This window comes from Eretmochelys imbricata, chromosome 1 (assembly GCF_965152235.1).
Source record: "Eretmochelys imbricata isolate rEreImb1 chromosome 1, rEreImb1.hap1, whole genome shotgun sequence".
Lineage (NCBI taxonomy): Eukaryota > Metazoa > Chordata > Testudines > Cheloniidae > Eretmochelys > Eretmochelys imbricata.
Window position 1 is genome coordinate 44,656,852 of NC_135572.1, and position 23,297 is coordinate 44,680,148.

At 37.9% G+C, this 23,297-nt stretch overlaps 1 protein-coding gene across 3 annotated transcripts in view; it reads left to right on the forward strand.

The window, feature by feature from the left end:
• NUP58 (nucleoporin 58) overlaps window positions 1–23,297 on the forward strand; it is a 54,397-nt gene that overhangs the window by 20,615 nt on the left and 10,485 nt on the right. For 2 of the 3 annotated variants that reach the window (XM_077809489.1, XM_077809482.1), the window contains exons 10-15: window positions 1,929–2,008; window positions 2,666–2,784; window positions 3,717–3,799; window positions 6,129–6,330; window positions 12,069–12,167; window positions 15,430–15,525. In XM_077809489.1, coding sequence (XP_077665615.1) covers window positions 1,929–2,008; window positions 2,666–2,784; window positions 3,717–3,799; window positions 6,129–6,330; window positions 12,069–12,167; window positions 15,430–15,525 — 679 coding nt within the window. The remainder of the gene's footprint in view (window positions 1–1,928; window positions 2,009–2,665; window positions 2,785–3,716; window positions 3,800–6,128; window positions 6,331–12,068; window positions 12,168–15,429; window positions 15,526–23,297) is intronic. The other variant, XM_077809497.1, reaches the window with a different exon arrangement.

The window sequence follows — 23,297 nt, forward strand, 5'->3', positions numbered from 1 at the left end:
TGTTCAATATATTCATAAATGATTTGGAAAAAGGGGTAAACAATGAGGCGGCAAAATTTGCAGATGATACAAAATTACTCAAGATAATTAAGTTCAAAGCAGAGTGCAAAGACTTGCAAAGGGATTTCACAAAACTGGGTGATGGAACAACAAAATGGCAGATGAAATTCAGTGTGGATAAATGCAAAGTAATGTCGATTGGGGAAAAAATCGAACTGCACATATGAAATGATGGGATATAAATTAGCTATTACCGCTCAAGAAAGATATGTTGGAGTCATCGTGGATAGTTCTCTGAAAACATCTGCTCAATGTGCAGCAGCACTCAAAAAAAGATAACGTTAGGAACCATTAGGAAAGGGACAGATAATAAGAAAATATCATAATGCCACTATATAAATCCACAGTATACCCACACCAGTTCTGGTTGCCTCATCTCAAAAAGGAGTTTAGAACTGGGAAAAAATACAGAGAAAGGCAATAAAAATGATATGGAACTGCTTCTGTATGAGAGATTAAAAAGACTGGGATTTTCATTTTGAAAAGAGATGCTCATGGGGTGATATGATAAAGTCTGTAAAATCGTGAAAGGTGTGGAGAAAGTGAATAGCGAAGTGTTAGTTACCCCTTCACATAACACAAGAAGAACCTGGGGTCTCCCAATGAAATTAATAGGCAACGGTTTTAAAACAAAAGGAAAATACTTCTTCACAGAATGCACAGTCAAGCTGGGAAACTTGTTGCCATGAGATGTTTAAAGGCCAAAAGTATAACTGCGTTCAAAAAAGAATTAGATAAGTTCCTGTAGGATAGGTCCATCAATGACTATTAGCCAAGATGGTCAGGGACCCAACCCATATTCTGGGTGTCCTTAAGCCTCTAAGTGCCAGAAGCAGGGACTAGATGGCGGGATGGATCACTCAGTAATTGTCCTGTCTTGTTCATTCCCTCTGGACCATCTGGCATTGGCTGCTGTTTGAAGACAGGATACTGGGCTAGATGGACCAGTGGTCTGATGCAGTATGGCCGTTCTTATGAAACCAGTCAACAAGTGATTTGTACTCTAAAATGAAAATGATGCTAGTCCTATGGCTTATAATAAAGTACTTTCTTCAACTATAAAATAATTGTGGTTTCTAGAAGTTCAGTGGTATGTTCCCATAGAAGAATATGGTGAATACAGATTTTTTTTCTTCTGCTTCCGCAGGTTTGTGTTTTCAGATGTTGGCTAGTAAAAACAGCTAAGAATAAACAAGTACAGAACTAGATAATGAGATATTCTTATTACTACAGTTATTAGAAGGTACTACAATCAAATCACAGAAGTGTGTATCCTGTGATTATAATACTCTGGAAAGGCCGTCAGGAAGGCTTTTGTGGAAATGTTAAAAATATAAATAAATAGTTTACTATTGGCTATGCTCTTTTAAAAATGGACAATCGGGTAATCTGTTTTCTTGTTTCTTCCTTTTACGTGTGCTATTTCCTCCCATTCCCCTAATCTTCCCTATTGAAGTCTAGGAAAAAATGTAAAATGATTTTAGATGAAGTGGAAATTAAAGTTTAGTTGTGATAGTATAGTACAGCATTTCCTAAACTTTTGAAAACTGAATCACCTTTCAGGAAAGTGAAACCAATTTTTCCTCTTTGGCATTGCTATGTGTTGTGTTAAAGGCCTGTCCATCTTAATATATGTCTTTGGCAACCCCAGTCCCTGACATTCCAGTGTTTGAAAATCTCATTTAGCAGATTTACACATCCATGCCTGAAGGTTTAACGTTAATTAAACACTGCATGCCAAAAACACATCCAAGGAAAGAGCCCTCTGTGAAGAAGTAGTAGCATTAGATTTTTTTTTTCTTCAGAATTCATCTTTCTTATAGAACTATAGCATGCAGTCCTTTTATTCACTTTATTTGCTTATTTAGGAACTGAAGAATGCAGAAATAGCATTAAGAACACAGAAAACTCCTCCTGGTCTTCAACATGAAAATTCAGCCCCAGCAGAGTAAGTTACTGTATCTAACAGAATCTTGAATTTACCGTCAAAAATACATTACTATCTGTCTTATAAATAGATTTGTATGTTGCAGTGTGTAATCTATTACTCCTTTGATAGAGGCATCTGATAACAATATTAAAGTGCACCTATAAAAGCATAACACATTAAATAATTAAAATCACAAACTGACCTAGGATCAGAGGATTCAAACATGGCATCTGATCAGTGTCCCTCTAATCAGACATCCTATCCCCTACATTGGCCAGCAGTGGAGAGGAAACCATCTTTATGTAGTACTCTTTGTCTCCCTTTAAAATGTGAACTGTATATACTTCTGTTTTACGCTAATCTGTTTTAAGCTAATCTGTTTTAACATTTTGTTCTATGCCTTATTGCATGTACTGCATGTTTTACTGAACAAATGTAACTGTTAAGATTGATTTTTTTTTTTTTTTTTTAACTGATTCATACATCACCTTCAGGCAGAGGAAACACTTTCTCTAGCATTGGAAAGAGAGTAATATAAAATATGCTTAACTGGAATACTGACCACTGCTTAAAATGATATTCATAAGTCCTGTAGTTTGGTGTAGATCTAAATAGTAAAAATGAAGTTGCAAAGGAGGGAAATTCAACAAGTGTGATCTGATTCTTCTGTTCTAGCTACTTCAGGATCTTGGTTGAACAGTTTGAAGTACAGTTGCAGCAGTACAGACAGCAAATTGAAGAACTGGAAAATCATCTTGCCACTCAAGCAAACAATTCACATATAACCCCACAAGGTAAAAAGTTCAATTTTAATGTTTTTTACAGAAATCCTTTAATATGCATTTCCTACACACACAGTATTTGTTACTTTATTCTTTAACTATCAGGGTTTCTTCGTTAACTTTCAGAAATTATTGTTGATATGGATGTTGAAGTCACCCAATGCAGTAAGTTTTAGGAACTTAAGCACCAGCTCAGACAACTTTGACAGGAAGCCTGGGGCCTGAATTCCCCCTTTAATTCTATCTTGGCACTTGCACCAGGTGGATACATTGAAAGAATTTCAGTTTTCTTTAGGAAGAGACCTGCATCTGAAATGTTAGGCAAAAACACAGCTATCCTACTTATCTGACTCTTTTGGCTTACTGAGAAGAGTGCCCCTGTAGACAGAGCTAGATTAACATTGGTCCAGTAGTTGTATCTAGTCATGTCTTGGAACTACATTGAGAATTGAGGGCCTCCTCTGTGACTATATCATGGATGGTTAGCTTTTTAGTGAACTTTGAATATTCAGAGTCATGAAATTTTGGGTTTTAAATAAGCATTCAAAATACAAGAAAATTTGGCTCATTTTGATGCATCTTTTATTGATATTGACAAGACATACTGGTCCAGTAGAGCTAAAATTTGGGCAGGTGAAATTCAAGTAAGAGGAGAAATAGGCAAAATGTTGTGAATAGCATTCCAAAATATAATTCCGTCCTTTGTTGACTTGTTAATAAGTCCAGACTCCTCTTTAAATAGAGAATATTACCTTACTCCCACACGGATACTTTTGTTTTACAGGAAATATAGTGCTTTATTTTTTTTCTTCATAGGTTTGCAGCAAGTTACATCATAGAGCTGGTTGTTTTACCCTTGTTGCAGTATAAATACTAAATTAATTAATTTGTCTCAATATTGCAGTAAGACTATGAATTTATTTGCTGATATACATGTTTTACAGATTTGTCTATGGCTATGCAAAAAATTTATCAAACATTTGTCGCTCTAGCTGCACAACTTCAGTCAATACATGAAAATGTAAAGGTAGGTTATACTTCAAGATTATGTTTTCATATGTATTTCATAACCAAAAACACTGCAGGCCATTATTCATGTCAACATTTCTATAACACTTCTCCTTTCTGTTTTTAAACAGAGTTGATTAAAACTATTCATTTAAGCTTTTTAAAGTGATGCTGCTACATAAAAAGTTCATTCGCTGATGTGAGAGCTGGAACATTTCTTGCTCAAGCAGTGAGATAGGCTGGCTTAAACTGTTTATAATAAAAGTGGCAGAAGCTGTGACCACTGTATTTAAGGTTGCATAATATTTCCCATTTATTCCCCTGTCTTTTCAATTGCTTGTAACTTTCTGAAATTTTGGGGGCTGACATTTTCTATACTTTGGACAATGAGTCTTTTTTGACAATTCAATCAAATATGAGTTAGTCATTTGAATGTGAGCAGAATCAGGGGGAAATACAGATTTCCAGTTATAGTAATTTTGCAAAATAGCCCTTGAGTGTTCTGGTGAAAACAGCATTCTGGGTTCATTGCTGGTTTAGATTCAGTGGCTTCTTTAAGGAGGGCTCTAGTACAGCCTCTGCACGCACCAAAAAAAAAAGTGTGCAATATGGCCTATTTTCTATGGATCTAAAAATCTTTTTGTGGGTAAGAATGAGAAGTCTACATTAAGACAATTCTCACATTGTGTAAGTTCCTCAAATTTCACATATCCTTGTTGTGTTTGGGGCTATGTCTGTACAACTTATGAAATTCTCTGAAGTTTTGAAGTCATGTGCCGGGCTGTAAATTCCAGTTTGAGTGTGCAGCCTTTTGCCTACTCTGTGATCTGTTTGCCTACATGTTGGGTTGAGATTCCAGAGGCCGGTGGTAAAAGCATAACAAAATAGTCATTGTGCTGAAGTGCTCTTCAATGAAACATCATTGCTTAATAGACTAGCTCCTCATATCCAGGAGAACTCCTTTGTCAAGGGCGATGGTGCCATGGCAATGAAATCAGGTGGCAAGGATTTGTGCTCATGTGGGAAATCTGGCAGGGATGTGACGTGATAAAGGAGGGGCTAAAAGATTTAAAAGGGCAGAAGCTGGTCTGCTCAGGAGCCATTTTTCTCTAGTCCATGAGGGAGAGACCAGCAGCTTAGTTGCTGATCACTAGAGCCCTCCAAATCTGCGGGTATCCTCTTTGTATCTACACAGAGCACAGCGTGAATGCGGATACAAATTTTGTATCTACACAGAGCTCTGAAGCACGCACTCACCCGAACAGAGCAGCTGTCACCCAGCCTGCAAGTTCTAGCTCAGTTCTCTGAATCACGCAGCAGCGTGCTGAGCATTCTGGGAGTTGTCCCCAGCTTCCTTGAAGGGAGAAGGTAAACTACAACTCCCAATAGAGAGTGAGCCAAGCACCATTTTAAGGGTGGGGTTGTTCTTTAAACAAGCTGGCGGCAATGGCTGTGTGCATTAGAGGGTAAGGCGTAGGGGTGTCTGAGCCCTCCATGGGGAGGGCAGCACTGTATAGAAAGACCCAGAATTGTAGCCTCCCTGCCCAGAGCCAGGAAGGAGGTGCAGCAGGGGCAGAGCGGGCAGCAAGGCTAGAGGTCTATGGGGAGAAGTGGGACCGGGGGTGAGGGGCAGTTGGGGGTTTGATACAGTCCTGCATCACTGCTGCAAAGTGACCTATGGAGCTGTTTAGAGTCCGGCAAATCCACCGATATCTGACAAGGATACCCACAGACCATTTTTGCAAATCGCGGATACACCTTTTTGTATCCGTGCAAGGTTCTATTGATCGCTTGAGCAGATGAAATGGGGTAAGGGTGGGAGTGAATCCCAACAGGACTGGGAAATGGGAGATGCTGTATTTCCTTCAGTACAGAAAGAAGGAAAGACATAGGTAAGAGGGAGAAAAACAAAGAAAGCAAAGGGCAGCAATAGTGGGTTTTGAAGTTCAGTATATTTTCCCACTCAATGATACTGAATGCCAAAATAAGATACTTTAAGTTTTGTTACTACATACAGATTATATTCTACGTGGGACCAAATCCTCTACTGATGTAAATCAAGTGGAGCAAGCTATATGGATTTACACCAGTTGAGGATTTGGCCTCGATCTGTGTGAAAGCCTTTTCGTTGACATAAGTGGTTAGCTCCAGATTGCTGGTAACGTAGTCCTAAATAGAAAATTAATTCAGTCCTCCAAATCATGAGTTTAACACCCGTAAACTAATATGAAAAATGTTTCTTTAATTATATTAAAATGTATTTAACTGGTAACTTGCCCCATGACTAAACCGTTCAGTTCTACCTGAGATGTATGAACTAAAATGACTTCCCACTCCTTCTCTTTCAGATGCTCAAAGACCAATACCTTGGCTACAGAAAAACCTTTCTGGGAGATGCTATGGATGTGTTTGAGGCAAGACGAGTAGAAGCTAAGAAATGGCAGAGTGCCCCACGTGTTATTACTGGACCAACCCCTTTCAGCAACATACCAAATGCAGCAGCCGTTGCCATGGCTGCCACACTTTCTCAGCAGCAACAGCCTGCTACAGGTCTGAATGCATTCAAGTTATAGATTACTAGTGTTACAACAATAGTCAATTTGTGTAAACTTTTATATAAGGTCTTCCTTTGTGTTAGCTTAAAAATCAAAAAATTGTAAGTTATCAATACATAGCTAATAGAAAATGCAGGGTAGACTTAGCAATAATTATATACCAGATATTTAATCTTGTGAATTTATTTGTATGAGTGATATTTACTGTATTCCTCTAATTACCCCTTGGAATGTGAGTCTTCATTCTTAAATGACATCTCTGAATATGAGTAATATAGCATCTTTCCAAAATTGTATGGTTGTATAATAACGATTTTCAAATTGGGGGGAGGGAGGAATGAATCCAAATGCATATTACATTTTTCATATGTAAAATGAATGATGCATTTTTATATAGCACTTTGAAATTGTAAATTGAAATATGCTACAAAACAGAGGATAGTAGAGCTTAAGTATGTAGAGTAGAAGGAAAGAATGCTTGGCCCATTGTTTCTTGTTTTTCTAATTTCTTTAGAAGGATGGTACTAAAACAGTTGCTAACAGGCCATTTGCTGTTGTGACTGAACAAGAACAGAAAAAGCGTGTGTGTGTGTGTGTGTGTGTGTGTGTGTGTGTGAAACATATCAAAGGTGGGTGGGTGGGTGGGTGTGTTTGGCCCAATGTACACGTGAGGTGAGACGACTGGACAGGAAGAGAAGCCGTTTAGGCTGTCTTAGTTGACATTGTCAAAATGCACTCCTGGTCATATTAACCAAAATTTTCAAAGCTGGGTGCCTGAAGATAGGCATCTTGACAGAAGTGGCCTGATTTTTTTTCAAAGGGACTGTGCACCTCGCATTGTCACCCTTGAAAGATCCAACCATGTTAATGGCAGATGCACAGTCCTTTTTTAAAAATCATGCACTTTTGTTAAGGAGCCTGAACGTAGATTTAGGTGCCGAACTTCAGACACCCAGTTTGCAAATTTTGGGATATACCTCTATTTTACCATTTGATTTCCTCCTGAAATGTTCTTTATCCTAGATGCGCTAATCACCTCAGCTTCTTATCCCCTTCTTTGTGCTCCACCTTTGCTTTCTTTGCCCACAATGCCTTCAGTGCTGGCATCTGGCCAAGCAGAGGAATATATGGCTTTGCCCAGAGAGTCATTCAAAAATCATCTGTAAGGATTGCTCTCAAGTAATGAGGCACTCCCTCCCTTATCTCTGTAAGTAGAAAGCTTTATATACTTCCAGCCCTGGCCCCTATGAAGAGTGAGGAACCAGGTCCAATTACATGTAAACCAGAATACATGGATCACAACAAAAGGGAAATAATGATAAATATAGATTACATCTAAATCTCAACTGTAATCCACCAAGAGTGTTTCTACTGATGACTATAACTAAAAATTGTGGAATTATTCTCTAGATGCATTGACCTATACAGTAAACTTCTTTTAAGCATGTAACAATCTGAAATGACTCCAGATCTTCTGTCATGTTTTTTTATATAGAGAGGGATGTGTAGATTCTGCAGCCCTAATAGTTACCAAAAACTGCACCTCTCCACTCACCGTTTTCTTGTCTTTTAAGATCCTTTCATTAGTCATTAGAGGATTGATTGTCACACTACTTAAGATGTCCTAGTCATGGGTCCTCATAACCTCTGGTGAAGGGTTTGAATTTCCTTTCTCGGCTCCAGAGACAAAAGAACTGCTAACTGAGCTATCACATCAATAAAGTAATGTCACTGGTAGAACTTTTTCAGCATGAATGTCCTTTCAGCAGTATGGGTGAGAGAATTGAAAAGTTGAGCTGTTCCAACCTCCATAGGATAAGGCTGTTTATATCTTGAGGTACCCTCAGTAACTTTTTTTGCGGTTAGTAATAAAGTCTCTGCTCATATTTTGTTGGGTATCTCAGAAGTGCCAACAAGTATGCCAACTATAGATGTGATCATGATCTCTGATGCAGATGGACTCAGGCAACCAATCTTTTTCATGTATGCCACCAAAAAAGAATAAGTGGCAGTGACTTAAGGTTACCACTAATGGGGTCAGACTATTCAGTCTCCCCATAAAACACACTATAGAGGACTTGGCTGTAAGCCACTGAGGTGATAGATGTTTGGACCACTGTCTGTTTAGCGGAGGAAATAGCAGAGGAAAAGATGCCATTTGGCCTTCTACTGCAATCAGGTTCAAATCTTGCAAAGACTTAAGCATTCACTTAACTTTACACATTGTGAGTAATCTCATTGACTTCAGTGACGACTTACAGTGCATAAAGTTAAGCAAGTGCTTAAATATTTGCAAAATCAGAGCCCAAAAGAGCAGGAATATAAGGGATGAGAGGAGGCCATGACAAGTGTTTGTCTAGGTATCTCTCTCACACATACAATCTGTTCTTCCCCATGATCTCTTCCTAAAGACTTTTCTAAAACAAGAAAATTAATCTGGGCTTTTAAAGTTTGGCAAAAAAAAAAAAATAGTAACACACAGTACTCTAAATATCAAGAGTAGGGGCTTTTGTTCTTGTGTCTAAAAATATATTTGATGTTTACATGGTATAAGGCTATTCCTTAAAGTTAATTTAGATTTAGCAAGCTACTCATCCTTCTCTGAAGGAAGGCAGAGACGGTAATTTATTTTTTAGTTCACATTCAGAAGTCAAGTTTTAACAAGCATTGTTATAACTACACTTAAGCCATGTCTGCACTAAACTTTTCTCTTAATTTCACACTGTTGCTCTTAGTGCAGCATTACTGTTGGTGGAGTGCTAGTTGTACTAGCTAGATCAGCAGCAAGTGCTCTTACTACCCTCTCATTTAGACCTGCAATGAGCAGTCTTTAACAAGAGGGTAGTTTAAAATGCCAGGGGGCTTAGTGCTACTGGTGGCAGTAGTAGTGGCTACTACGCTTAGTGCTACTGGTGTCAGTAGTAATTGTGAGAAACACGAAGAGAAAATAAAAAGCCTAGTGTCATTACAGCCTTACATGCAGTAGGATGGAACTGATCTAACATTCTGCTGGTAAGGCTAAGTTCGCTTAACCAAAGTAATACTTCCCTTCATTCTCCCAAAACATTTAATTATTCTTGATTTAGCTGGGGGGGGAACTAAAAGTCAAAACATGATTAAGATATTAGCTACGTTTTGACTTCTCAACATGAAATTTAAGTGAGAATGGGATACTTTAATAAAATCTTTACAGCACTTAGAACTTTATTGTATAATTTGACCTTGACATAGGTAAAATTTCAGTGTATTACTCTCAGAATGAAATCTGAATTGTGACACTAAACTTGGTCTTGTGTTTGAACCAATTATGTGATGAACTCTGTAAAATGTCACATAAATTTAAACTATGGTATCACTTTGGTAGGGAATCTTGTTGACCTACTGTCTAACTGGGTTCGTGGTAGTGAGTCTTATTTATTAAACTAAAAATGCTCTTCAGGGCAAAAAATAGCAGGTTTTAAAATATTGTTAAAATTATTGTTTTAAGGATTTGTCTCATAACTTATAATAGCCAAAGGTGACAATGTTTGCTGGTACTTTTGGCATGGAGGATCTTTATCACTAGTCTTTTGCTATTGAAAATTATGTATGTTTAACTAATAGGTTTATAAATTATGACAATGCCTTCAGAATTTTATGGTACAAAATGAACAAATATATCACAGGCCTGTTCAATGAAAAGCTTGTCAGCTTTAGGAATGAAAAATCCTGTTTTATATAACTTGAATATAGGTGTTTTAGGATAATACCGTTTTACTGATCTAAAAAGCATGTTACATTTAAAAACAAGCATGTCTTGGAGGACTCTGGTGTCTTCATTCTATTCTAAGGTCTTCCGCCAACAGTGCCTCCTATTAAGGTAGAAAATTGAGAAGGAACTGGACACTTTTCTGTTTTTTAGTTTTAGAGGTCTGACTGACTTGTTTTTTGTTTTTTTTATTTCCTTTGTACTGAAAACATTTCTAAAGGAGCTGCTAGGTAGATATTTCAATATTTAAAATAAACTGGATGTAAACAAATTAGTTTGAGGTTAATCCATCACTTTTATTGTAGAAAAATACTTTAAGGGCGTCAGCTGGTATGAAACACGGTGCATACTACTTACCTGGAACAATGACAGAACTTAACTTCCCAAATAACTACTTAATTGCAGACTGCAAATTCACAGCTTTAGTTGCCCTTATAAATTTTAGTTTAACACTATTTTGAGTACACAGACCTCATTCTGCATTGGATCATTTAAGGGCTTTGTTGTGTTCCTTGCAAAAGTGTTACCACTTAATAAATACAGTGCCTTCTACTTAATTCAAACACTAGTTGAGTCACCGTTTGAGTTTCTCAATGTCAAGAACCAAATAATTTGTATTCAAAATACTACCACTAGCTTTTTTTTATTTTAATTTGCTTTAGATGAAAATTGCTGGTTATAGAAACTTTAACAAGTAAGGCGAAAATTCTGAGTAAGAACCAAAAGATAACTAAAAATAAAATGACTGCAAGATCTTATTTGTTCCAACATTGTTGGCAAAGACATTACCATGTACATTGCATTCTGTGTATGTATGCTGGTGACCATATGGCTTACAGTATTGCCTTTTTAAATTATAAGAATGTACTTGGGTTAAGAGGTAGGCACTGTATTTTATCTTGACAACTCCTTCAACTTTCTAACTAATGCACTGATGACTGTGTTTGAAAAAGACAGGAATATGAAGATTGTACTGTGAAAACTGTTGAATCATTTTCATAAATTATTTATCAGCATTAATTACTTTTAGATTTTTGTAACGTGTTAGTAACAGGAGAGGCTAGCAAGGTGATTCTATTCTCCACAAGAAAAACGAACTAAGGCTATAAATTTAAGCTTGGCAGACTGAAAATGGGTTTTTGACAATCCTGCATTTTAATGTGACCATGCAGGGTAATTGCTGTCTCTAAAAAATTTTAAGTGATGGGACAAACTTCTGAATTTGAAATTTTGAATGTATCTAATTAGTTAAGGTACACAAAATTGTGCCTTTGTAAATGTTTATTTAAACAGGTGGTTGGAATGGTGTAATGTAGCAAAGCTTAACAGAACTCAGTTATTTTGTGTGGAAAAAGTTTGAATTGTCATGTTGTGTAATTGACTTGCTTTAAAATGAACAATAAATTTAATAAAATAAAGTCATTGTCTTGTTTTTTATCTACTTAATGTTTGTTTAAATTTGGAAAAATACTCAAATGAGTAGCTTTGAAGGTTTCTAGTTATTAAATATATTGGCTATTGGTAACACGATGGTTTTTAGTCATGTTAGTGTCAGGTCTCTTCTTTTAATTGGAACTTGATACTAACTATTAAAGTGTTAATGATTTTTAAAAAGATTCTCCCTCTGCTTTCAATAGACTGTGTGTCAAAATAGTGTCACATTTAAGTGTAGTTCTTAAAAGATTTTAATAAATTATTAAAACAGGTTTATAAAGTTAGACTGAATTTGTAATAAAAATACTTCACTATATGTTGTAACTAGCTAGTTTTAAGTAGCTTCACCTTACATTGTGTTCAGTATTTTCTTAGATTTACCAGGTGGAGATAGAGGCAGTTTGGGGAAGAATTTTGAAGAGGTAAAGTTTTGGGGACTTTAATGGAATTGTTAAAAGCAATAATGTTCACTTTTATCAAATAATTACATAAAGGATCTCTTTATCGTGAAAGAGTAAGGCAAGTTTGTTTTCATTTTTTTTTTATACCAGGGCCACAGCCATCTCTGGGAGTTAGTTTTGGAACGCCATTCGGCTCAGGTATTGGCACTGGCTTGCAATCAAGTGGCTTAGGTTCTTCAAACCTTGGAGGTACACTTTAACTTTTCTAATGTTTCATTGAATTATTATACAATACATCTGAATTTATTACAAACTTTAAACTTCACTAAGAGGATGATCCATTTCAGAAGTAAATCTTCAGTTTGGTACAAGTAAGGCACTTGGAGGGAAAAAGTAATCCGCATTGTAGAGCGAGAGTAAGATAAATCACAAAGGTTAAATCTAGTGTTGACATTTTTAGTGAACCCAAAGATGCACAGGAGATGGGCATAATATAAGCATGTTAGGGTTGCATTTTTGAAACCAGGAAAGTACCAATTATTTTGTAATTAGGACTTGAATTTATTTATCGTTTACTAAAGGCTTTAAAAGTAGGTACCCACAGTCTTAAAGACAATCACATTTTGATTTCAAATAGTAGCCAGAAAAATGTATGTTAACCTAATTAAGAAACTTCTCCTGTGTACAATTAAGTTCTAACTCCTAAAACACATTTCAGCTTGTTTATCAGTTCAAGGATTTAATAAGAAACTGTACTGGAAAACTGTCTAATTTGCACTTGTTCTGGGAACCTGTTTGTCAAAGCATAATTATGTTCTGCTAAATAGCTTTCCAGTACAGAAGACAGCTCTGTAAAATGTTTGCCTCTCAATGCTGAGATCCAGAATCCTTTTTGTCAAGCTATTCAACCTCACAACTTCTGAAAATGAGGAAAATTCTTTTGTTTAAATCAAAATTTTTTTGACTGACGAGGGAGTAGGAGAACCTCCAGGAGAGGAGCTGTGCCTTAAAGAGCAGGTGGTGATGTGAAAAAGATTGTTTTCTCACTTGAAACATAGGATTATCATCAACAGGTGAACTGAAAAGTGACTATCAACATGTAAACTTCACAGAACTATATAGATATTAAAATTCACTTACTGTTAATCTTGTGTGGTGCAGTGTATTTACAGTAGTTTGAGATAATCTTTAAAATGATGAGCCATTTAACATTAACAACTTTACTTATCTTTGGAATTAGTTACATTATTTATAAATTCCAGAATGGTCCTCATCAGCCAAATGGTAAATTTGACAATCTATGGAAGTAGATATTGTGTGTTTCTATAACAGGAAAAATTACTAATCTTCATGGGTGGACTAAAAGTAGTATATATTTACATTACTTGTTTTGAGTAGCCCCCATAGTATGTTAGGTGCTGTACAAACACAAAGGGAAGGCCTGGTCCCTCCTTCAAACATCTTGTAAACTACAGTTTATTCAGATACATTCTTTTAGACATTTTGCTGATGCAAGTTACATAAACTTGTCCTAGCAAGTAAATAGGAGTTAACTACTAGCTAGATCTTGAAGCCTTAATTTTTGAGCTTTCTTTAGTAGCACTTTGCTTAAGAAGGCAATTTTTTTAGAACTTTTTGCCATAATTGTATAATATCTTGTAAAATCCTTAACTCCTTTTGCTTGGGTTTGTAATTTATTCTGCTACATACGGATTTATGACATATGGTGAAGAATAACAAAGAGCACTTAATACAGCAGGGGGAGGAAAGAAAAAGCCTCCAGAAATGGGGCTCCTGGAAACAAATGGACAAAGTGCATACTTCAAGGATTCAGAAAATTTAATACATAAATCAAGTAGTGTATTCATAATGGGTTATTAGACACACATTCTCCAAATTACGTTCTTCGCTTGCAAAATTCTTACTGGTCATATTCACAAGTTAGTCTTAACAGTTGCATGTGTAGTTAGTATTCCTGGAGTGTAGATGCCTGCTTCTTTATTAATTGAAACAACATTCCTGTACTAATAGTACTAACACCTATCTGATAACCCATTTATAACTGGATTGGGCAAAAACTGGGAAATGTTGCTCCACTGAGCAATCTTACACTCATACATTATGTGGCATTTGTTCACCTGTAAAATAGAGAGATTTCTCTGGTACGAAGGCAAAGTCCTCTGGTCTGTAGAATCAGTATTTTGGAACTTTACATGTCCTGAATTACTACAGTTATAAAACTTCAAATTCATATTTGTAAATGAAGACTAGTAGATTTTACAGTTCTGCTAAAAATGTTAATATTTTTCATAACATTTTAACTAAAGCTTGAAAATAAGGGTATAATTTTAACAAGTTTGAACACTGTTCTCTTTTAAAAAGAATCAGTTAAAGCTACTGAATGTATTTTTAATCATTCCTCTCCCATAGCCTCTTCCTCAAACATGTGCTTACTTTTCCTTGTATATGTTAATAGTGACCAGTATTTCAAAAATCTTACATTCTAAGCAAATTTTGAGCAGTCTAGTCTCAAAATATAAACATCTCAGAACTACTAAATCAAATTGTTCCTTGAGATTACATAACTATAGAGTAAAAGATGGCTGCCCTTTTCCTGCAAGGATGTATTTCTGAGTGGTTCTGATGAAATCCTAATTCATACGAATTTAATAGTTATAAAGTTATCAGAGCCAGGTGACCAAACTAATTTCATATATTTGTTTTCCTATTACAGTGATTTACCCCTAAGAGTGCCAGATACTTTGTCTTAATTATTAGAGATTTTTACCTCATACTTTTCATCTCAGCTAAAGTTTTGTCTACACGAGAAAGTTGCAATTAAAGTGTGTCTTATTTTGAATTAGCTTAAACTGATCCCTAATCAATTTAAACTGAATTGAAATAAACAGGGTTTAAACTAAAGTGAAGGTGTCCATGCAGCCTTTGGCACTCATTTAACTAAATTTGGTTTTAAATAACACCTTTAGTTAAAATGGGGAAATTGTTATCATGTAGACAAGTCCTAAGGTTACTGGAGCTACAATTCCTACCCTAGTCATGTAATTTAAGTCTGAATTTGCTTAGTTTTTAACCTGTTGGTGGTGGAGTGACATGATGTCATTGAAATCACCCTTTTTGTATTTTAATAGCTATAGAATAATGTGACTATGACTACAAACATTTCCATTTAATTGCAGTCATTGTTTATAGCTTAATACTTACCATTCAGTATGTTGTTTTTAGATGAAACTACTAATAGTTTTCTAAGATTCTCAGCCGCTTTTCTGTTTGAGCATTGCTGGAAGTGGGGGCGGGGTCTGTATTTTGCAGAATTTAGTTAGTGCTGCATTTAGAGCAGGGTACTTTGAGTAGTGAAATAGATTTACTGAAAATAATTCTTAGGATTAAATATGCTTTTAAATTATTGTCTAAAAACTATAAATTTTAAATTGCAGTGTTCTATGTTACCAGTTTTTTATGTTGTTGCATGTCTTTACTACTATTCCACTAGGATTTGGAAGTAGCTCTGCTTTTGGAAGCACTGCCACGGGCACACCATCGTTCGGATTTGGAACTACAAATAAACCCTCAGGAAGTCTTAGTGCAGGTTTGCTTTTGTCTAAATTAAATTCGTCTTAGAAGTACAAATGCATAATCCAACTGCAGGTTTCACTTTAAAAAAAACTAATTGGAAACAAGATCATGTGTATGCTTAAAGTTGCCTTTACAGTAAAACTGTTGAAAAATGTTGTTTTAACTAAAGAAATATTTACTTTAAACTAAATTGATTTTTAGAGGGGAAAAAAACAACCCCTAAAATACCCCTTTTTGGATGCTGTCTCCCTAAGTGGAAACTACTGATTTCAATAAATGATAGCTCCTGTTTTACTAATAATTTAGTTTTTAAAAAAAAAAAAAATCAGATCAGATGTAGTTTGAGGCACAGGAGACACGGCTCGCTATTTGAATACAAAGGAAAGGTAGACTTCTTAAGGTTATTTTAAGTTTTGTTGTTTTCTAAATGTGTTCTACTTAATTCACCAATAGTTAGAAGCTCTTACTTTTTTTTAGTCAGAATTTACCTTACAATAACTAAACTTTAAGGATACCTTTGCAAAACTAAATCCCTACATTTTGTATGCAGAAAGGCAAATTATATATGCAGTTGTCAGTTCGTACTTTCATAATTCCCATATATAAATTAAGGATTTTATTTTGAAAACTTGTCTCATTCTGAGGCCTCTCATATAGTTCAACATTTGAATACATTTTTTATTTCATACCGCTGTCAGTTTGGCAACTTCCTACTTATTACTCATTCCATTCTTTTTGTTAGTAATAAAATAGATGTAGAATCTTGGACCCATTACTCCCAAACTTTGGGTATTTGAAATCTGACTTTCATTTGGCACCCATATCTAATTTTGTAATTAGCTTTAGTTATTAGAACATATGTTTATCATAGCTTTTGCTTTCTAGAAAATTAGAGTAGATGTCTGCCTTCCAGGATTGGTTTATGGTAGTATTTTTATTTGTTTTTACTTTTGTTTTTCTAATTACAGCTGTTTCTAAAAACCAGGAGTTTTCAGTAACGCTGAAATAATGTTGTTGATTTTTCCTGCGGACTCCTCTGGCTCATATTCATTTATGTATTACATCAAATAAGGACTGCATTAATTTTGACTTCTAGTGTGTAGCATCCATGCTTTTTCTTTGTTAGTTTAGGATGATTCGTCTTTCAAATGAGGTCTAAAGAATGCTTTAGTTTAAAACAGCACATTACAAAATGGAAATAAATGTTTGCTTGATTTGAGTGGCTAATGCTCATGAATGCATAACATCCTGGTAAAGTGCATGTCTTTTCTGTTAGTAGAATCTGCATATTACAAAACTGGAACTCTAGCATTTTTTGTGTTTAGTAACAAATGCATATTTTTATATGATGCTCAAATATTTTTACTTTTATAATCATTAAATTTTCTTACAGGTTCCTGATGCTTGAACTACATTAAGCCAAAAATAAGTTATTTACTAATTTTTCATATATTAATGATAAAAATGTCAAGTTCTTTGAATGATTGCACATGTGCATTCCACCCTAGGAGTGTATGTGCCCCAAGCACAGTTGCTGGAAATTTTTCCCTCAGTAGTACTCGTTGGGGTTGCTCAACCATCCTCTGTTGCTGCACGCCTATAGCGCCGATATAAAGCTCCCAGCTAGCCCCCTGCCCTATCAGTTCCTTCTTACCACCTGTGATGGTCACTGGGACGGCTATCCTTGCTTTGACAAGTTCTCTCAGTGGTCTTCTTTTTCTTATATTTATACATAGTTCATAGAATTGTAGGACTGGAAGGGACCTGGAGAGGTCTTCCTGTCCAGTCCCCTGCTCTTAAGGCAGAATTAAGTATTATCTAGACCATCCCTGACATCCCTTATCCCCTTCCTAGATCCCAGGGACTGGTATGCTGCCGTCAATTTAAGAGATGCCTTTTTTCATATATCGATATACCAACATGTCAGAAGGTTCCTCAGATTCGTAGTGAACCACTCACTACCCTCCCATTCGGCCTGTCTGCAGCTACACAGATGTTTACAAAATGTCTGGTGGTAGTGACAGACTTTCTGAGGAGGTTAGGGGAGCAGGTCTAACCTTATCTAGACCACTGGCTAGTCAAGGGCAGGTCCAGGGCTCTGGAAGTGTCCAGCATTGAGATTATGCAGTTGACGTTCAAGGCCCAAGACCTTCTTATAAATGTAAAGAAATCTACCTTTGCTCCAGCGCAGAGGATAGAGTTTATTGTAGCGGGGTTCGACTGTACTCAGGCCAGAGCCTACCTCCCAGAGGGTCTTTCCAGACAATCACATCCCTGATAATTCACCTCAAGGATCATATCAGTCACAACAGCCCAGAATTGTCTGAGGTCACATGGCCTTGTGCACATATGTGGCACAACAGGCAAGGCTGCACCTCACGCCCCTCCAGACATGGCTCAATGTACCCACCAAACCGCTACCATCTGGACTTTGTACTAATAGTACCTCAGTGGGTCCTCATTTCCCTCAATTGGTGGTTGGATCCGCTCACTGTTTGTTTGTGCGGGTGTTCTCTTTATACAGCCTTTGGTCTTTGGAGGAACTTTCACTCCACATCAGTGTCAGGAAACGCAGAGCAGTTCACCTGGCCTGTTAGGCCTTCCTGACACATTATGGGCAGAAACTTGTTTGTTCTTATGGACAGCACTGCAGCCCTGTTTTATCTCAACAGGCAAGGAGGTGCTTGCTCTTCCGTCCTATGTCAGGAAGCGATTTAGCTATGGGAATTTTGCACAGCCCACTCAATCAATCTTGTGGCCTCGTACCTTCTGGGAACGCAAAAAGACCTGACAGAGCGCCTCAGCAGGACTTTTTCCAGTCGCCACGACTGGTCCTTTCGCCCAGATATGGTGAGGGACATTTTCCAGCAGTGGAGGACTCCCCAGATAGATCTATTTGCAACCTGGTAAAACAGAAAGTGTCACCAGTTCTGCTCCTGGCGAGGTCACAGCCCAGGTTCTGTCATGGATGCCTTTTTAATACCATGGATAGGACATCTTTATTATGCTTTTCCCCCTATCCTGCTCGTGTATAGAGTACTGCTAAAGATCACCTGAGACCAGGCCTGAGTTCTTCTGATAGCCCCAGCATGGCCCTGTCAGTGCTGATTCTGCACTCTGCTAGGCCTCTCAGGGGCAACCCCAATCCCACTTACGTTACATCTGGACCTGATCTCTAAGGACAACAGTCTGCTGCTCCATCTGAATCTGAGCTCCCTTCACCTAACAGCCTGAAAGCTCCATGGCTAAATCCCAGGGAGCAGGCTTGCTCAGAGCAAGTTCATCAGGTCCTATTAGGTAGTAGAAAGAGCTCCACCAGGGATACTTACTTTTTCAAAGTGGAAGCGGTTCTCTGTCTGGACATCCCAATGTAGAGCTTCACCCACACACTCAGGAATTTCTTGTAAGGATGACTCTCTATTATACCTGAAGCAGCAAGGCTTAGCTATTTCCTCTGTCAAGATTCACCTTGCAGAAACATCAGCTTTCCACTCTTGGGTGGATAACTGGTCTATTTTTTCAAATGATATGTCTGATTCCTCAAGGGCCTACAAAGGTTATATCCTCAAGTAAGAGGGGCTAGCCCGTTCTTCCATGGGACTTGACTTGATCTATCAAAGCTTATGGGACCACAGTTTGAATCTTGGGTAACTTGCTCTTTATTATACCTCTCCTGGAAAGTGATTTTCTTAGTGGCCATCGCTTCGGCCAGAAGGTTCTTGGAGCTCCATTTCCTCACCTCAGAACCTCCGTACACAGTCTACTTTAAAAATAAGGTGTATTTACGTCCTCACCTGGTTTCCTTCCAAAAGTGGGTTAGCAATTTCACAGCAATCAGGCAATCTACCTACCTACCTGTCTTTTACCCGAAGCCGCATGCAAATAGGGAGGGACCACACCTTCACTCATTGGATGTTAGATGCTCTATGTAGCTTTCTACATAGAAAGGACTAAACTGTTCCAATAATTTACCCAACCGTTTGCAGCTGTATCTAATATGATGAAGAGTCTCCCAGTCTCTTCAGAGACAATTCCGTCCTGGATCACCTCATACATTCATACTTGTTATGACCAGGCAGGTGTTCTGCCACCAGCTAACCTAACTGCTCATTCCACAAGGTCGCAAGCATCAGCAACAGTATTCCTAGCACGGATCCCTACTCAGGATATTTGTAAAGCAGTGAACCGGTTATCGGTGCACACATTCTCCTCCCATTATACCATCACTCAGCAGTCCAGAGATGATGCCAAATTTGGTTGAGCTGTCCTGCAGTCAGTATGTCCATGAATTCTGATCCCTCCACCTGTTCAACTACTTAAGAGTCACCTAGACTGTAATGCACATGTACAATCACTCAAAGAGGAAAAAACAGTTACTAACCTTCTGTAACTGTTGCTCTTCAACATGTGTTGCACATGTCCATTCCACATCAGAGTCTGACATGTGTCAGCACGTCCTTCTGCATCAGAGTTTTCAAGAAAGAACTAACTGAGAGAGTGCAAAGTTGACTGGGTGTTTTATAATGGCACTATAGGTGCATGGCACCAGAGGGCGTTTGAGCTGCCCCGGTGGGTACCACTGAGGGAGAAACTTCCAGTGAGCATGTTCAGTGCGTGCTCACACATGGAATGGACATGTGCAATACATCTCACAAAAACAAATATTATGGAAGGTTAGTAACCGTTTTTTTCGTTGAAGTACTACAAAGTGCAAAACTTGCTTAACGTTCTTCATAAGCAACTTTGTTCCTCTAGTATTAAATGTTTTTAAATGAATGGTATAAAAGTTTTTAAGGCATGCAGTACTTTAAAGTTTTGTGTTCCAAAGTGGCAGTGTTCATTAAAACTCTGATTCGGCAAGGAACTGAAACATATACCTAACTTTAAGCATGTGTTCAGAAGCTTTTCTGAATTGGGATATCGATAAGGAAATTTATGAATCACTTAAATGATATTGTCTAGATTTGTAATGTGTTTTAATTTGAAGAGATTATGGAAATCAAATTTCCAGATAACTTTGATAATTTGTAAATACATTTAATCCTTGCTTGTGTCAGATGGCCTCTGGCTTGAATGTGATTTTACAGTATAGATGTACTTTATGGAGTAACGGGGCTTGGATACACTTATTTAAAAAAAAAAATACAATCTGTAATTTAAGTCAGTCCTCTTCCCCAGGCACTGTGTGCAGTACTTCAACACTGAGACCATTGTTTTGTAGAACCTTGTTATTGTCCTAGGTAATGAGAATTGTATTTTGTATCTGCAGCTTTTTCTTTAATCTGACAGTCAGTAAGGTGGTTTGGATCTAGGGGAGCATGTATGTGCCATTATTGCAGCTCTTGAGTTTAGATTTGACTCCTCTTCCGTTAGATGTGTTACCATAAATTTTCTTTCTAATCTGCCCATCTCTAGGATTCACATATAATTCCAAATTTTTGATCCATCTCATGTCCAATTTTTTACTTGTAGAGTTTACACTGTCTTAGAATGTTGATCCTTTCTGGGTCCCACTAGCAACCTTCCCTCACTCCTTTTTTCTTTTTAAAAAATACATTGCTTAATAATTAGCCAACTTTTTACCCATACAACAATATATAGAGTAATGCAGTATCTTTGTCTTATTTACATTTCATGCAATATTGTATCAAGTTTTCTTCTTCAGTTGTGTCCATGTGGGTCCTACTTCATGCGTGTATGCACCTGATGTGCACAAGATCAGAGCTTTGAAATAGCGATATCTGTTAGGCCATCCCTGTACCATGCATGTCCTCTTGCCCCACATCTGAGAGCATAAAGGGCAGAGCAGCAGCAACCATTCCTCAGTTTCTTCTTACTGCCCCAGCAATGAGTTGGAACAAGCGGTGACTACCTGCTACCTCTTAGCGAAATTTGCTTCTTTTAGTTAGCTAGTCTCTTCAAATTCCCCCACTTTTCTTTGTTTTACTGCACTATTGCCAAAAAAGGGGTGGAGGGGGGGAGTAACTAACTTTTTTCTCTCCACGTTTTGCGTACAGTGGCAGATTCAGAGCCCTCGGGCTTCAGACCATGGCCATCTGTGAGGCTCATTCACTTACAGATGGCCAGAGCCGCTGTCTTTTTTTTGTCTTGGTGGGAGCCATATTTCAGGCTGTGGCATGGATACACTTCCTTTTTGACCAAAACAAGAAAATCCAGGGATAAATTTATACCTCCTTGAACAATCAATGAGAGGGACTTCAGACCATGAGAAGAGACCAGTTCCATCTTGGGGTTAATCCTTGTTCCTAAGTCCCAGTCATCCAGTGCCCCTGCCAGCCAGCACACAGCACCCCAGGTCAGTACTGACAAGAAGTCCACAGCACTGTCAGGCAAGAATATAGGACCCATTGAAGACTACCTCAGTATTGGTTAGCACCATGGCACTGGAGACTGGTGTTGCCTTCTCTAGGCAATGAATATCTAAACAGAAGAATGAATATTACTCCCAGCACCAATCCTCCTCTGTCCACAAGGAGAAGATCAAAAACTCATTCTCCTCTGAGACTTGAGGATTTCATCCAAAGACAAATGACACCAACTCAATTTCTGGCTCAGTACTGAAAAGGCACAGGGCACCATCTATGCCTACTCATGACTGTGCTGGAAGCCATTGACATTGGCAGTCACAATAGAAGCCTTAATTAATGGTACCAACCAATTTAATGTTAAAGGTAGAAGCTAAGTCTCTGGCACGACATTCAACATTGATGTCACTACGGTGGGCACTGGTACACACCTCTGGTATCTTGGTACTGATTTCTTCTCAAGATCAGTGCCACCTCTAGAGAAAATTTTCTCTTTATCTCCTTCACTGGGGAGGGGAACACCTTCATTCTGGCGTCTAGCAGTTTCAGTCACACAGACCAGGAGAAGGCCTTGCTCTACAAACCAGAGATGCTCACTTCAGAGCCTTGACTCATCCACCTCAGGCATGGCAATGGTCTGATCAGCATTACTAGAGCCAGGTGGATCCCTGTTGGCCCTATTGGCATACTGTGGACTTCCATCTAGAGTATCCAGGAGCTGGTCTCCATCTTACCACTTAATAAAACACAGGCCATACTCCCTTTCTGTACCACACCCCCATCTATAGACAGGGAGGAGCAAGAACAGAATTCACAGGAAAAACAGTCAGGTCCAGAGTCCTCTGAGCAATACCTTTCATCCTCTGAGACCAGTCATTGTCTTCTCCCAGTGAAATAGTCTTGTTTCCTGTACCAGCCCGAGGTGATTTTAGAGCCTTCCAGAGGCTGTTTTCTCATACAGCTGAGATCCTCAAAATAGAAACTTTAATAATTGAAGACGCTCCCAAGCTTTCAGATATGCTGCATTCTTCTGCTCCTGCCAGAATAGCATTGCCAATTAATGAGGGCATCTTAGAATCAGCTAAGACTCTGTCAGGTGTCAACAACTTTGCTTCAAACTGGTTAAAGAATGGAAAAGGAGTATCAGTTACCCCAAAAGGGATTTGAGCAATTTTATAACCACCCAATCCCAGGTTCATTAATGGTCTCTCTTCTTCCCACAAGAAATCTAAAAACACAAAAAATTAGACCTTTTTGGAAGAAAGGTTTATTAGTCAGCGTCACCTCAGCTACGAGTACGAACCTATCTCTTTTGTTTGCAAAACCCTGTCCCATGTCAGATAACTCCTGACAACTCCAGAGAAGAGTTGAAAGCCGTCATTGCTGAAGGTCACCAGTAATGCCTTACACTCCCTAAGGCCTCCAGGGCCACGCTTTGCTGCCTCAGCCCCAAATGACA